At 45.3% G+C, this 17,407-nt stretch overlaps 1 protein-coding gene across 3 annotated transcripts in view; it reads left to right on the top strand.

Moving 5' to 3' along the window:
* alg9 (ALG9 alpha-1,2-mannosyltransferase) overlaps positions 1-17,407 on the top strand; it is a 236,673-nt gene that overhangs the window by 73,867 nt on the left and 145,399 nt on the right. For 2 of the 3 annotated variants that reach the window (XM_080214736.1, XM_080214738.1), the window contains exons 11-13: positions 4,958-5,087; positions 5,638-5,785; positions 14,498-14,627. In XM_080214736.1, the coding sequence (XP_080070862.1) occupies positions 4,958-5,087; positions 5,638-5,785; positions 14,498-14,627 (408 nt within the window). The remainder of the gene's footprint in view (positions 1-4,957; positions 5,088-5,637; positions 5,786-14,497; positions 14,628-17,407) is intronic. The other variant, XM_080214737.1, reaches the window with a different exon arrangement.

The raw sequence follows: 17,407 nt of genomic DNA, 5'->3' as shown, positions 1-17,407 counted from the left end.
ATTGTTTTTATTATTTATATGTTTGATTTTCGGCATCCGCAGTATTTGGCTTCTGGCTAAAGGGACAATTTGATGTGATTTATTATTGTGACATGTATTATACAGTGAAAAGTATTGTTTCTTGCATGCTATACAAAGTGTACCATTCATAGAGAAGGAAACAAGAGAGTGTAGAATGTAGTGTTACAGTCATAGCGAGGGTGTGGAGAAAGATCAACTTAATACAAGGTTCAAAAGTCTGATGGCAGCAGGGAAGAAGCTGTGATTGAGATGGTTGATATGTGACCTCAGACTTTTGTATCCTTTTCCTGACAGAAGAAGATGGAAGAGAGAATGCCCGGGGGAGTGGGGCCCTTGATTATGCTGGCTGCTTTGCCGAGGCAGCGGGAAGTGTAGACAGAGTCAATGAATGGGAGGCTGGTTTGCGTAATGGATTGGGCTACATTTAGGGGGCAGGACGTGAATGATTGGAAATGTCCAGCCAATAACTCCGTTTTGCTCACTACGGATGCTGCCAGACTTACTGCATATGTCCATTCTTTTTAGCCGGTTTATTTTGTTTTCTGGACAATAATGCTTGAGTAACAATCTTTTGTAGTATAAATATAAAATAAATAAATAAATAATCAATACTTTTCACTGTATAATATATATCACAATAGTAAATCACATCAAATTGTGCGTTCGGTATTTCCTTTAGCCAAATACTGTGGACGCCGAAAATCAAATACATAAATAATGAAAACAACAGAAGATTCTGGAAATATTCAAATGCAGACGGAGAAACAAGTTAACAAATCACGTGAGTGGTCGTCAGCCTCAAACGATGGCCAGAATTTTCCGGCTGTTCGCACTGGTGGGATTCTCCAGTCCCGCTGCAGTGAATGGAGCGCCACATTCTCCATCCTCGGTGGCAGTGACAGCAGGGCATGAATGGCTAGAAAAATCCGGCCAATAACTCGGTTTCGCCGGCTGTGGATGCTGCCATTCTTTTTAGCCAGTTTATTTTGTTTTCTGGACATTAGCGCTTGAGTAACGATCTTTTGTAGTTTCTTGGACGCAGTGAGAACCATTAAAATATTTTTAAAATTGTGAATTGCAACTAGTTGACCTGTGGGTTCATCCTATCAAAACCAGAGGATAAAAATCACAGAGCTGTCTGTTTGAGAAGGGGGATTTGAATATTCCAGCAGTCTGTGTTTTATCTATCAGGCAGCGTGTTAAGTTTATTCCTCCAGTTAGAATTGGCATAAGATGGAAACGAGGGGTCAGCTCAATGAACTGGGCAGATGGAGTTCTATTTAACAACAGATTCAGCTGTGGGAGAAATAAAAAAAAACTTCTCTCCAATCCTACTGTCAACCGTTGGCCATCTGCAGATGCAATTTCATCAGATGTCTCCTCCGAGTTCCATTGGTCTAACAGAAAATGGTGCAGAGGCAGTCTGTAACCGTGAATAGTGAGGTGCTTCTGCAGGGCAGATGGATTGGAAACAGGTGTCAAAGCGTCCAGTGCAGTTAAACAGAGTGGAGATCCTATAGCTTGTAGCATTAGAGTACATTGCAGCTGCGGGTCATGTGGATATTTTTTCAATGGGGATGTAAGCATTTCTAATGTGTTTGAAAGCAATTGGCGGGGGGGGAGGACTTGCCTCCCCCTTCCACAGTGTGTTTCGTGGTGGTGTGAGACCGTGAGCCGCTTGCTGTCAGTGGGATCTTATAGTCCCACCATTGTCAATTGGACTGGCCCATTGCATGCACCCCTCCATGTTGGGAAACTCGTGGCCGGGGTGGGGGGAGTGGGTTGTTGGTGGGGCAGCAAAATTGCAGCAATTATAAATTTGTCGTCAAGGATACATACGAGCAGATAGGAAAGGATCTATTAAAGATGTGGAGGCAATACGAGCGGAAAAAGCAGGAAATATGCAGCAACTCATTGAGTATTTGAAGGAAGAACAGTAAGCAGTCTCACAGCACCAGGTTAAAGTCCAACGGATTTATTTGGGAATCATGAGCGCTGTTCCTTCATCAGCCTCCTTCAGCCTGACCCCAGTGTCAGGGGATTAGCAGGGTAAATGCGTGGGGTTACAGGAATTGCGCCTGGGTGGAATTGTGGTCAGTGCAGATTTGATGGGCTGAATGGCCGCCTTCTGCATTGGTGTTTAAGGTGCAGGGAAGCAAGTACAGAGGAGATGTTAGAGGTAAGTTTTTCACTCAGAGGGTGGTGAGTGAGTGGAATCGGCTGCCATCGGTGGTGGTAGAGGCGAACTCACTGTGGTCTTTTAAAAGACTTCTGGATGAGTATATGGGATCTAATGGCATTGGGAGTTACAGATAGTTCTATGGCTTGGTAGGTGTAGATGTGATCGGCGCAACTTGTGGGCCGAAGGGCCTGTTTGTGCTGTAGTGTTCTATGTTCTATGTTCGTTGTAGAGACTCTATGATTCAATGAGAAGAGAGAAAAAAAAGAGGTCGGAATGTCTTAGGGAAGAGCTCTTAGCAAGAGGCTCTCTGTCTGTCAGTCAGCTGCTCTCAGCCACACTCCCTATTTCCCATTGCAAGATTTAGCTCGTGCCTGAGTCACTGCTGGGCTGTCATTTGGCTGCCTCTTAAGCTACATGATTGATGCAGCCCCTGAGTGAAGTTTGGATGCTTACTATGCCCACCCCAGCCCGATGCTGGCATCGCCATACCTTGAAGGAAGAAGACTGTTCCCTCATCCACACATGCCCCCATTTACCCGAATATTCTTCCTTTTTTGGGTAATCATTTTTTGTTCTGAAATTTAACATCTATTCCAATCCACTCGTTCTGACTTCCGTTTTCCAATCTCTCCGCAATGTGCTGAAAGGGACAAAAACAAGTCAGTGGCGCGCCTGACAACCTTTGCCTTATTCTTTTGAAACATTGAGTACAACACAACTGAACTCAGCCATCCCCCCGAGTAAGCCCATAAACATAATCTGTCCTCTTAAAGCTTATTTGTCTATTGGTTGTGCTTCAGTGATGTTGAAAACACAGTGAAGTGTATGTTATACTGCTTGACTAAAGGTACTGATGAACTGGTTTTGATCCCTTGAAGGAATGGGAAAGATAAGACTGTACAAAGTGCCCCTTCATCTCTCTCTCTCTATTTACACAAGATTACAATATTTCCTGCTTGCTAGGAGATTGCCGAAGTTCTGTATTAATTCCTAGCCTGGTGCAGGTTCGCGATTTTGGACCCGAACTTTACTCAGGGGCTGCATCAATCATGTAGCTTAAGAGGCAGCCAAGTGACAGCCCAAGCAGTGACTCAGACACACGCCAAATCTTTTGATGGAAGATGGGGAGTGTGGCTGAGAGCAGCTGACTGACAGACAGAGAAGAGAGCCTTTTGCTAAGAGCACTTCTCTAAGACATTCCGACCTCTTTTTTTTCTCTCTTGTCATAGAATCATAGAGTCTCTACAATGCAAAAAGAGGCTGTTTAGCCCATCAAGCCTGCACCGACCACAATTTCACCCAGGCTCTATTCCCGTAACCTTACACGTTTAATGGCAAATGGAATTTAATGTTGGCAAGTGTGAGGTGGTCCACTTTGGTAGGAAGAATGGTAGGAAGGACTATTACTTACGTGGCGAAAAACTGCAGCAGGCGACGGTGCAGAGGGACCTCGGGGTCCTTGTGCATGAATCGCAAAAACCCAGCTTGCAGGTGCAGCAGGTGGTCAGGAAGGCGAATGGGATGCTGGCCTTCATAGCGAGGGGGATTGAATATAAAAGTAGGGAGGTCTTGCTGCAGCTGTATAGGGCATTGGTGAGGCCGCAGCTGGAGTACTGTGTGCAGTTTTGGGCGCCGCACCTGCGCAAGGATATTTTGGCCCTGGAGGGAGTGCAGAGGAGGTTTACTAGGCTGATACCGGAGTTGAGGGGATTGAGCTATGAGGAGAGGCTGAATAAACTAGGCTTGTACTCGTTAAAGTTTAGAAGAATGAGGGGAGATCTCATTGAGACGTATAAGATGATGAATGGGATGGATAGGATAGAGGTGGAGAGACTCTTCCCGCTCAAAAAAGACAGTAGGACTAGGGGGCACAGCCTCAAGATAAAGGGGAGGCGGTTTAGAACGGAGTTGAGGAGGAACTTCTTCACTCAAAGGGTGGTGAATCTCTGGAATTCTCTGCCCGTTGAAGTGGTGGAGGCTGCCTCGCTAAATATTTTTAAGAAGCGGGTTGATGGGTTTTTGATAAGAGAAGGGATTAAGGGTTATGGGGAGAGGGCGGGAAAGTGGAACTGAGCCACGACAGATCAGCCATGATCTTATTGAATGGCGGGGCAGGCTCGAAGGGCTAGATGGCCTACTCCTGCTCCTATTTCTTATGTTCTTATGTTCTTATGTACCCTGCTAATCCCTTGACACTAGGGTTAATTTAGCATGGCCAATCGACCTAACCAGCACATCTTTGTACTGTGGGAGGAAACCGGAGCACCCAGAGAAAACCCACGCAGACATGGGGAGAACGTTCAAACTCCACACAGACAGTGAACCCACCCGGGACCCTGACGCTCTTTTGGAGAGTCATAGCAGACGTGAAAGGCTGAATGGTCTGTTTCTGCACTGTAGGGATTCTATGATAATTAGAAAGTTCTGAGCCTGTCTATGATATTTAGGTAAATGCAAATACTGTAGAAGCTGGAATCTGAAACAAAAACAGAAAAATGCAGGGAAATCTCAGCAGGTCTGACAGAGCCAGCTCTGGCGAAGGGGTATCCTGATTCGAAACGTTGGCTCCATTCTCTCTCCACAGATGCTGTCAGACCTGCTGAGATTTTCCAGCATTTCCTGTTTTTGTATGGTATTTCGGTATTGGCGTTGAGGTAAATATTGATGGGGATTTATATCGTTGAAAGGATTTATAATACTCCCCTTTCTGATCCATGATACTTATTAATGGTGGTAATTTTCTTCTTTTTACAGAAGTGCTATCATTTCTTATTCCAGCGTTACCGTCTAGAGCATTATACAATCTCCTCCAATTGGCTTGCTTTGGGTACCGTCATCCTGTTTGGATTTCTTTCTCTCTCTCGTTCAGTGGCTTTGTTCAGAGGTTAGTGTGGCCGGAGGTGTATGTGGAGTTTATGTGCGGAACAAATGTTTTTTTCCCACGCATGCCTCCCAACCGCTGCCCCACTGCCCACCCCACCGCCTGATTCAATTGTGCATTAGGAATTTTGTCTTTTGTTTAAAATTTAATATTTGTTTATTAGTGTCACAAGGAGGCTTACATTAACACTGCAATGAGGTCACTGTGAAAATCCCCTAGTTGCCGCACTCCGGTGCCTGTTTGGGTGCACCTAACCAGTATGTCTTTCAGACTGTGGGAGGAAACCATAGCACCCGGAGGAAACCCACACAGACACGGGGAGAACGTGCAGACTCTGCACAGACAGTGATTCAAGCCGGGAATCGAACCTGGATCCCTGGCGCCGTGAGGCAGCAGCACAAACCACTGTGCTACCATGCTGCCCTAATGTGATGAATAAGAAATTTGCAAATGATATCTGTCTACATATTTTTTGAAACGTTCGCCTAAAGGGCCAGATAGATTGAGGTTGCAGCAGGCATGTCCATCACGCTGTCTCGTTGTTGGCTCACAGGTTACCACGCCCCACTCGACCTATATCCAGAATTTCACAGGATTGCGACAGACCCGAGCATTCACACAGTGCCGGAGGGGAGACCCGTCAATGTCTGCGTTGGGAAAGAGTGGTATCGCTTTCCCAGTAGCTTTCTCCTGCCTGACAAGTGAGTGATTTTACTTCCTGGTCCTTGGCTCTGTGATGGTTAGACATTGGGGGTCGGTGATAAAGCTGGAGATGGGGAGGGCTGCTTTAGAGTCAGGAGATCTGCAATTATAGAATCAAAGAATCCTACAGTGCAGGAGGCCATTCAGCCCATTGAGTCTTCACCGATCACAATCCCACCCAGGCCCTTTCCCCATAATCCCCATGCATTTACCTTAGCTACTCCCCCTGACACTAAGGGGCCTGATTAAGAGGCATTATTTCACCAACAGGCCAAGTATTTTTGGAATGTGATGAGTGTCAGATTCTCCTACCTTCTGGATGGAGATATTTCTTGATTTTTAGAAGTCTTTAGATCACGTGTTATCAACATTTTCAGCTAAAGCGCTAAATAGTATGCTTGTCCATTCTTTAAAATATTTCTATTTTTGTCCACCTAACCTTCACATCTTTGGAGACTAATGGGCAGTTTAGCACAGACAATCCACCTAACCTTCACATCTTTGGAGTATGGGAGGAAACCAGAGCATCTAGAGGAAACCCACACAGACACAGGGAGAAAGTGCAAACTCCACACAGACAGTGACCCAAGCCGGGAGTCGACCCCAGGTCCCTGGCACTGGAAGCTTTCCGAAGGCCCAGCCAACTTTGACAGCTGGGGCCTGGTGGTCAATCTTTAATCTCCACTTCATGGCCACGGCCTATCAGATGGAGAGGGTGAATGGCTGCTGGGCAGGTCGAGAATCTTCACCGGGCTGCAGTTGGAGAGAGGAGGGTGTGGAGTTGGGGAGGTAGTGGGGGGAGGGGCTGGAATCTGGAAGGATGTAGGGGCCAGCAATTGGAGGACAGAGGAAAGGCAGGGAGCCTGGAGGAAAGATTGGGATTCTGATCAAGCGGGGAGAATGGGGAACCAGAGGGCTGGTCAGAGGCCAGAATAAGATTGGAGATTGGGGTCGAGTGAGATCGGAAAGGTTGGTGGGTTGTGGGACGAGAAGGAGGGAGAAGCAGCTGTGCCCATGTCGAGGGGGCTGGGGAGGTTTCACTGTCTGATCACACGCAGGGTTTATGAAGGGTAAACTGAATCTAGCATTGGGACAGCATTTACCCTCCTGGGATGCAGCTGTCCTTGTCTCCCTTTAGCTGCTGGATTCCCTGACGCCCTGAAAACTTAGCCAACCAAGATTACATTTAAAATGTTGGCCAGTATGTGACACTGGGAGCGATCTTACCAGCCGTTCACACCAGCAAGGTCGGAGAATGTGACACCCAGTGCTAAAGTTCAGCCCTAATTTATTACTGTTTGTGTTCAGTGGGTAACACATCTGTCTAATGCAGGCTCTTTTCAATCAGATCATGCAAATTTACTGAAAATCATTATATCCTAAATGTCAAATAAAAGTTAATTTTATCTGTTAAATAGTAAAAATATTTCATGTGTTACTATAGTCCTATTAATGAAATACTGTTGGAGGAGATCAGCTGTTCTTCATTAGAAGGGATGAGTTTATTTAGGACTGGAATAGATATATCTTTTTCTTTTCTGGAAACACAAAATGATAGAAATGATATGGAAGGAGACCATTTGGCCCATTGTGCGCATGTTATCTGCAATCGAGCAATACAGCCCAATTCCAGTTCATGTATAAGGCTCTTTACCAACAATCCAAGTATTTTTGGTATGTGGTGAGTTTCGGATTCTCCTCCCTTCTCGGTGGAGATATTTCGACATTTTTAAAAATCACGTGTTATCAACATTTTCAGCGAAAGCACTAAATAGTATGTTTGTCCATTCTTTAAAATATTTGTATTTTTGACACTCCCTACAACACACATGCTCACATGCATGCAGACACTCGCACACACACTCACATGCAGACATGCACACACTCGCAGACATGTAAACACTTGCACACATGCAGACACACACACACACACATGTAGGCACACAGAGACTTGCATGCAGAAGCACACATAATCAGGCACACATACACACCCGCACCTGTGCAGACATGCACACACTTGTACACATGCAAACACTTGCACACATGCAGACACGCACACAGACATGCGCATGCATGCAGAAGCACACACACTCGCACACATGTAGGCACACACTCTCACACACATGCAGACGCACTCACACTAGCACACATGTAGGCACACAGAAGCATTCACACGTAGGTACACAGACACTTGTGCACATGCAGACACACAAGCGCAGGCGTGCAGATGCACAGACATGCAAATGTAGATATTCGCACACATGCAGACAGACATGTGCATGCACACACATGCAAGCATGCGCATGTATGCACACATTTTTACTATTGCACACACGCATGCATGCATGCCTCATTTTAACTCTCTGCCATATCCTCTAATAGTAATTTATTTATAATTTTCTGTCCCTGAGGAAAGGCCATCTCGAGCTGCTGCATTTATCTTCTAGCTGAAGAATCAACATTGAATGAGCACATTTCCTGTAATCCCCTGTCTCAGGTCTCACAGCATCCTGTCTATGGGAGTACATTCACCATAGAAACGACAGTGGTTAAAGAATGCAGCTCACTACCACCTTGTTAAGAGTAATTGGGAGATGCCGACTTCACTGACAACAAAGAAAGAATTGAAAAATCATTGGGTTGAGCAGATTGCGGACTGTATGCTGTAACCGGAATCAGGGAATGCTGCACAGGCTTAGTGTCAGCGCTGCTTTGTAACTCTCAGTCTTCCTCTGTGCGATTCCTCTTCAGTTTTATAAGTGATGGTGTGTCGCAGTTTCTTCAGGAATCCCGAGTTGCTATGGCAACCCTGCACGTTGCAGTCTGGAATTGGGGCTGGGGCTGGTAGAGGCTCCAACATTGACCCAGCTGACCAGGAATCTCTCCCGCTCTCACCACTGACGGTGGTGGCACTATGGTTAGCCTCACAGCGCCAGGGATCCGGGTTTGATTCCCGGCTTGGGTCACTATCTGTACGGAGTCTGCACGTTCTCCCACGTCAGAGTGGGTTCCTTGCAGTTTGCTCCCACAGCCCAAAAAAGGCGTGCTGGTTAAGTGCATGGACCATGCTAAATTCTCCTTCAGTGTACCCGAACATGCGACGGAGTGTGGCGACTAGGGGATTTTCACAGTACCTTCATTGCAGTTTTAATGCAGGCCTACACGCAACACTAAGAAATAAACAACTAAATTAAACCTGCCATTAGTGTGTGTTGGAAGGAGACATTCAACCTGTCCTCATTATGAGCACATCTTCAGAAAACCAAATTACTGCAGATGTTGGAATCTGAAACCAAAAGAGAAAACACTGAAAATTTCAGTAGATCTGGCAGCATCTCTTCTCTCCTTACTGATGCTGCCAGACCTGCTGAGATTTTCCAGCTTTTTCTCTTTTGATTTATGAACCTATCTTCCTTGGCCATCGGGGTGGGACTTGAACCTGGAATTTCTGACCCAGAAACAGGCTCATTACCCACTGTGCCGCCTGACCTGCAATGTATTGTCAGAGCTCCTGTGTATTATCATGGAAATTGGTTACGAAAGAAGAAACTGTTGACCATTCAGTAATTGACTGACTAAGCTGGTTTAGTTCTTGGACTGCGACCATGTACCAGAAGTAAGCAGTCTTGGCATTTTTTCATCTAACTGCCAGACTCCCACTTCTTGAGATAAAACCAGAAACACTCAGGCAGCATCTGCGAAGTTTGTGTTTCAGACCTGGAATTTCAACCCCGGTGGTGATTCTCCAACCCTGTTCGCCCCAGGAACAAATCCTGTTTTAAAGGATGTGAAGCATCCTTCCTCCACCACCCTCTGAGCCAGCGCATTCCAGACTGTCACCACCCTCTGGCTAAAAACATTTTTCCTCAAATCCCCCCTAAACCTCCCACCCCTCACTTTTAACTTGTGTCTCCTTGTAACTGACCCTCCAACTAAAGGGAACAGCTGCTCCCTATCCATCCTCACCATGCCCCTCATAATCTTGACCACCTCAATTAGGTCACCCCCTCAGTCTCTCTGCTCCACAGAAAACATCCCAAGCCTATCCAACCTCTCTTAAATATTCCATCCCATGCAGCATCCTGGTCAATCTCCCTCTAGTGCAATCACATCCTTTCTATAATGTGGCGATCAGAACTGCACACGATACTCCAGCTGTGGTCTCACCAAAGTTCGATACAACTCCGAAATGACTTCCCTGCGTTTGTAATCTTTACCCCGATTGACAAAGGCGAGTGTGCGATATGCCTTTTTTGCCACTCTGTGAACCTGTTTTTCTGCCTTCAGAGATCTATGGACAAACACTCCAAGGTCCCTTTGTTGTTTGGAACTTCCCAGTGTCAGGCCTTTCGTAATATACTTCCTTGTCAAATTATTCCTTTCAGAGTGTATCACCTCACACTTTTCAGGGTTGAGTTCCATCTGCCACTTACTCGCCTATTTGACCATCTTGTCCATATCTTCCTGTAACCCAAGACACTCAACCTCACTGTTAATGACCTGGCCAATCTTTGTGTCATCGGCAAACTTACTGATCCTACCCCTCACATAGTCATCGATGTCATTTATATAAATAGGGAACAATAGGGGGCTCAGCATGGAGCCCTGTGGGTTTTGATAAATTCTTTAAAAGGTGGAGGTAGCATGGTAGCACAGTGGTTAGCACTGCTGCTTCACAGCTCCGGGGACCTGGGTTCAATTCCCGGCTTGGGTCAATGTCTGTGTGGAGTTTGCATATTCTCCTCGTGTCTGCGTGGGTTTCCTCCAGGTACTCTGGTTTCCTTCCACAGTCCAAAGATATGCAGGTTAGGTTGTTTGGCCATGCTAAAATTGCCCCTTAGTGTCTTGAGATGTGTAGGTTAGAGGGATTAGTGGGTAAAATATGAAGGGATATGGGGATAGGGCCTGGGTGGGATTGTGGTTGGCGCAGACTCAATGGGCCGAATGGTCTCTTTCTGTACTGTAGGGTTTCTATGATTTCTATGACATTTCTAGGAGGGAGGAGCAAAGGCTTATGGATGGAATGCCAGAGAGATGTGGCTGGAGGCTCTGATATTAATAGGAGGGTGAAGAAAAGGGGATGTGCACACAGCATAAGACAGAGAAGTATGAGAGAGACTGAAGGAGGGTTCAAACATAACAAAGAATGAAGAAAATTAGCACAGGGACAGGCCTTTTGGCCCTCCAAGCCTGCACCAACCATGCTGCCCATCTGAGCTAAAAGCCCCTATCCTTCTGGGGACCATATCCCTCTATTCCCATCCTATTCATTATTTGTCCAGATGCCCTTAAAAGTCATTATTGTATCTGCTTCACTATCTCCCCAGGCAACAAGTTCCAGGCACCCACCACCTTCTGTGTAAAAAATCTTGCTTCGTTCGTCTCCAATATAAAAGTAGGGAGGTCTTGCTGCAGCTGTATAGGGCATTGGTGAGGCCGCAGCTGGAGTACTGTGTGCAGTTTTGGGCGCCGCACCTGCGCAAAGATATTTTGGCCTTGGAGGGAGTGCAGAGGAGGTTTACTAGGCTGATACCGGAGTTGAGGGGGTTGAGCTATGAGGAGAGGCTGAATAAACTAGGCTTGTACTCGTTAGAGTTTAGAAGAATGAGGGGAGATCTCATTGAGACGTATAAGATGATGAATGGGATGGATAGGATAGAGGTGGAGAGACTCTTCCCGCTCAAAAAAGACAGTAGGACTAGGGGGCACAGCCTCAAGATAAAGGGGAGGCGGTTTAGAACGGAGTTGAGGAGGAACTTCTTCACTCAAAGGGTGGTGAATCTCTGGAATTCTCTGCCCGTTGAAGTGGTGGAGGCTGCCTCGCTAAATATTTTTAAGACGCGGGTTGATGGGTTTTTGATAAGAGAGGGGATTAAGGGTTATGGGGAGAGGGCGGGAAAGTGGAACTGAGCCACGACAGATCAGCCATGATCTTATTGAATGGCGGGGCAGGCTCGAAGGGCTTGATGGCCTACTCCTGCTCCTATTTCTTATGTTCTTATGTTCTTTAAACATGGGGTGAGGTCATGCAACAATTTGAAGAATTTAGAGTATGAAGTTGATACTTCATAAAATCATCGAATGCCTCTGTGCAGAATGAGGCCATTCAGCCTATTGAGTCTGCACTAACTCTCCAACAGAACATCTTATCCACCCCCTATCCCTGTAACCCCACGTCCTACTTTATAACTCTGTACATTTTATCAAAAACGAACTGAAGACGATTTAAAATGAAAGACTGTCCCTCCAGCACCCATAAGAGACTTAACTCTGCTGACTAATGGACGTGACTCATGGTGATTACATATCTCGAAAGTGGAACACAGCGAATTTATTCCCATCTGCTGGCCTTGATTGTCCTTCAACCAAGGACTTTGACATTTTAAAATAAGGCTTTAAAAAAAAATAAGACACGCACAACAGCAAAGGGAGCATACACTGTAAGTTTGAATGTGTCGTGTCTGCAGTTTGTTACATTTCACACGATTTATTTTGGTAAACTGTCAGGGTAAGATTGAAGGCTACTTTAAATTTTCCATTAACGTTGACTTTTCCCTTTTAGTTGAAGTTCTTCCTTGTGTTCCCTCTACCACTTAGGCACGATGTCCAATAATAGCCCGGATTCTGAGCGGAGGAAGGAGATAGATTTAAATGGACAGGAGACCCACTCACCACGTGACACATTCAACCAAAGCCCTTCCCTGCCCTCACAGGCAAACGTAACCAAACCTGCGGCACTGTTCAAAGAAGAACAGCGAGTTCCCTTGTTGTCTTGCCCAACTTATATCCATGAGACAACACCTGCAAGACAGGTTAACTGTTCAGCAAAACGAGCCAAAGCTAACATGTTAGCATCATAGAATCCCTACAGTGCAGAAGGAGGCCATTTGGCCCATCAAGTCTTCACCGAACACAAACTCACCCTAGCCCTACCCCAAAATCCTACGCAATTACCCTGCTAATTCCCCTGACACTACAGGCTAATTTAGCTTGGCCAACAGTGCCGGATTTAGACTTGGTGAGGCCCCTTGTTAAAAAGTTACACCAAAAGGTCTCACAAAGGTGTGTACCAAAACAGGACCTTGGGTTGCCACAAAAAAATTGAAAACATAATTATGCCTTTTAATTATTTAATAGCAAAGTATTTAAAGTGAAAAATACAAATTATTTTCAAATGAATGCATTTACTGATGACATATTTATCATTTGGCTGGCTTGATCTCTCTCATAGATTATAATATAGTACATCCTGGAAACAATACTTAAATGTAATTTTAAAAATAGTTTTAAGATACTTTAATATAGATACAAAATGCTGACAAAATAAGTAATCAGGATCACTTTTATTAATGTAAAATGCTCTTACATGTTCTCTTCATTGTAAACCTTCTGAAATTTTGTGAGGCCCTGCAGACTGTGAGACCCTAAGCTATAGCTTGTTTAGCTTATGCCTAACCCTGTTACTGATGGCCAATCAACCTAACTCTCACAGCTCTGGAATATGGGAGGAAACCGGAGCACCCGGAGGAAACCCACACAGACACAGGGAGAACGTGCAGACTCTGCACAGTCACCCAAGGTGAGAATTGAACCCGGGTCCCTGGTGCTGTGAGGCAGCAGTGCTAACTACTGTGCCACCGTGAGCTAGCTCGCTGCCCCATCTTCTCCAGAGATGCTGCCCAAACTTGCTGAATGCTATTGGTAACTTTTTATTTTGATGTGACAACGAATTCTTCCTGTGTCATCCTGTTTGCTTCCCACACGGAGCCAACTTTGCCAACCTGCAAAGCATGAAAGGATGTGTGAACTCTGCAAGGCCAATATCTCCCAGCCCAGAGCTCACATAGCAACTGAGCTATTCTACTTCCAAGTGTACAGTAGAAGCAATGACATCCACCAAAGTACATGCAGAAAGTGGTATATTTGTGATTGATGCCATTGTCATCATGAACAAAATTGAGGACTTCTGCTTTGCTTCTGGTTAGTATGAATTCCACTGCTACCCATTCTTTTATTGAATTGTACTTCTGAACACAGGAACCTTGTATATTTCAATATCTCCAAAACACGTACCATCTACATCATAGATTCACTTATTTGGCTTTCTCCTCCTTTGGATTTGGTAGCCTTGCTGTGTCACATACCTTAAAGTTGTAAAGTCTACTTATTAGTGTCACAAATAGGCTTACATTAACACTGCAATGACGTTTCTGTGAAAATCCCCCAGTCACCATGCTCCAGCGCCCGTTCGGGTACAAAGAGGGAGAATTTAGCATGGCCAATCCACCTAACTGGTACGCCTTTTGGACTATGGAAGAAACCGGAGGAAACCCACGCAGACATGGGGAGAACGTGCAGACTCTGCACAGATAGTGACCCAAGCTGGGAATCAAACTCGGGACCCTGGCACTGCGAGGCAGCTGTGCTAACCACTGTGCCACCCCACTACAGAAGAACTCAGATCTCAACTTCTAAGACCCCCTATAAGGTCCCCCTCCCTGTTCAGGTTGAGAGTGGCCCTGTGCTTCCATCTGTCTCAGTTGCTGAGGGGCCCAGCCTGCACGCTCAATAACCTCACATTGACCCAAATGAGTAATCATCACTACAGCTGTGAACCCACTCCAGTGTAAAAGAAAGACTAAAGATTGATAGTTTTTATCATTTAATCCAGATCTGAGTGAAGAACCGGATTTATTTTTTTGTTTTATCAGCTGGCAGCTCCAGTTCATTGCGTCAGAATTTCGAGGTCAGCTCCCAAAGCACTATGCCAAAGGACCCAAAGCCACTCAAATCCATCCTACAGATATGAATGATGAAAACCGTGAAGAAACATCCAGATATGTAAGTGAAGGACTTTATTTTTGTTGTTGTGAATTTTATGCTTATGATGCTGAGCGATGTTAGCGTGGGGAAATAAAATGTTTCAGCCTCAGATCTCCAGAGTTGGCATCAAAAACCACTGGGCAGACAGAGCTTGGGTTAAACATGAAGTTCACTGTATTGTACTGTACCCCCAACAATACACCTCAAACCCAATCTCAGAGGAGCGCCCCTCTTATACATTTATCCAGTAAGTTAAAGACTTTACCCATTCGCCCACTACTGAAAGGCAATGTGTTTGCAATGAATACATTAAAGAGAAAACTAATTCTCCAGCAGGTACATACACATACCGAAAGCATGACAGGACGGGATGATGGCCCAGTGGTTGGCACTGCTGCCTCACAGCGCCAGGGACCCAGGTTCAATTCCAGCGTTGGGTGACTGTCTGTGTGGAGTTTGCACATTATCCTCGTGTCTGCATGGGTTTCCGCTGGGTGCTTCAGTTTCCTGCCACAGTCCAAAAATGTGCAGATTAGGTGGATTGGCCATGCTGAATTGCTCCTTAGTATCCCAAAATGTATAGGTTAGGGGGATTCGCGGGGTAAATACGTGGGGTTACAGGGATAGGGCCTGGGTAAGATGCTCTGTCAGCGAGTTGGTGCAGATTCAATGGACTGAACTGCCTCCTTCTACACATAGGGATTCTATGATACGATGAAATATCAGATTCACACTCTAAATTCTTATCTTCAAATTGTTGCATGACCCCATGATTTTTTTGCACTCTGCCCCAACCTCTCCCATTCTTTTCTTTCTTATTCTGTGTACACGTCCCCTTCTCTTCACCCTCCTCTTAATATCGGAGCCTCCAGCCACATCTCTCTGGGGTTCCTTTGTTTCTCCCTCCTACTTTTAAAAACTTACTCAAAACCCACCTCTTTGAATAATTCTTTGGTCACCGAACCTAATCCTTCCCTTCGTCGCTCATTGTCTGTTCCTCACCTGTGAGGTATGTTGGAACTTCTTGAGGAAAATGAGGATTTTGAGAGGAATGCATGGCTGTTGTACCTTTAAATTCACAAATAAAGCACAACTACTAACTCTCGGTGTTCAGAAGAAAAGTTCAAATCATATAATCGGGTCGGGAAAGCTGTGTGAAACCCAGTAAAGTGTTTAGTGAGACATGTTCACAAGAGAACACTTTTAGTTTACGATTGAGCTGCTAATAATTTGCGAACATTTTATACATTCCACCCCCCTCATTCCTTCCCCCCCCAGTGCACTCTCAGTGGGAATATATGAAGTTAAAGTTTATTTATTAGTCACAAGTAAGTCTTACATTAACACTGCAATGAAATTACTGTGAAATTACTGTGAAATTCCCCTAGCTGTCACACTCCAGCGCCTGTTCGGGTCATTGCACCTAATCAGCTGCCTTTCAGACTGTGGGAGAAAACCGGAGCACCCGGAGGAAATGCACACAGTGACCCAAGCCAGGAATCGATCCGGACCCCTGGTGCTATGAGGCAGCAGTGCTAACCACTCTTCGCAGGTAGAACACCGGAAGGGTGTATACATATATACATATAGCCAAAAAGAAAAGAAAGGCTAGTCAAAAAGAAAAGAAAGGCGTACTCGATTCATTAATCGCTACAAAAGGACACAGGTTTAAGGTGCTGGGGAGTAGGTGCAGAGGAGATGTCAGGGTTAAGTTTTTCACTCAGAGGGTGGTGAACAAGTGGAATCGGCTGCCGTCGGTGGTGGTGGAGGCGAACTCGTTAGGGTCTTTTAAGAGACATTCTGGATGAGTACATGGGATTTAATGGGATTGAGAGTTATAGGTAGGCCTAGTAGGTAGGGATATGATCAGTGCAACTTGTGGGCCGAAGGGCCTGTTTGTGCTGTAGTTTTCTATGTTCTATGTTCTAAGATCTCCCCTCGTTCTTCTGAATTCCAGTGAGTATAGTCCTGGTCTATTCAGTCTGTTCTCATAAGCCAACACTCTCAACTCCAAACTCAACTGAGTGATTCCCCTCTGCACTCCCTCAAATGCCAGTATATCCTTTCTCAAACAAGAGGTCACAGATATAGGTTGAGAGACGGTAGATTTAAAACTGAGATGAGGAGGAACTACTTCTCACAGAAGATGGTGGATTTTTGGAACTCACTGCCCCATAGCACGGTGGAGTCTGAATCATTGAATGGTTTCAAGAAGGAGATAGATATATTTCTAATAAATAACAGGTTAAAGGAATATGGGGAACAGGTGGGGAGGTGGATTTGAGACCAGGGAGAGATCAGCCATGATCTGATTGAATGATGGAGCAGGCTTGAATTGTCTACCTCTGCTCCTAATTCCAATGTTCCTATGAATTACTTGATTGAGTCTGCCTCCAGCCCGGTCTCAGACTGCGCATTCCTGCTCCTAATCACTCACTATGTGAAAAAGAGATTCCTCGTGTTGCCATTGCATCGTTTGCCAATTCCCTTCAATCTGTCCCGGTTGGTTCTCAATCCTTCCACCAAGGGGAACAGTTTCTCCCCTTTCCTAATCTCTCCAGACTCCTCACTATTTTAAATACTTCCATCAAATCTCCTCTCAATCTTCTCCAAGTAGAACAATGCCAACTTCTCTAATCTTGCTACACAACTGAAGTTCCTCATCCCTGGAGCCATTCTTGTGAATATTTTCTGCTCCAATGCCTTCACATCATTTCTGTCACCAAATAAAGGTGTTTCTTATGAATATACAGTGTATTCTGGCAATGCTTCAACCAATGACACATCCATTAACAGCC

This window comes from Carcharhinus amblyrhynchos, chromosome 29 (genome assembly GCF_965287045.1).
Source record: "Carcharhinus amblyrhynchos chromosome 29, sCarAmb.v2.hapA, whole genome shotgun sequence".
NCBI lineage: Eukaryota > Metazoa > Chordata > Chondrichthyes > Carcharhiniformes > Carcharhinidae > Carcharhinus > Carcharhinus amblyrhynchos.
The sequence above is the reverse complement of the archived record's forward strand: the minus strand, read 5'-3'. Positions and strand labels throughout refer to the sequence as shown.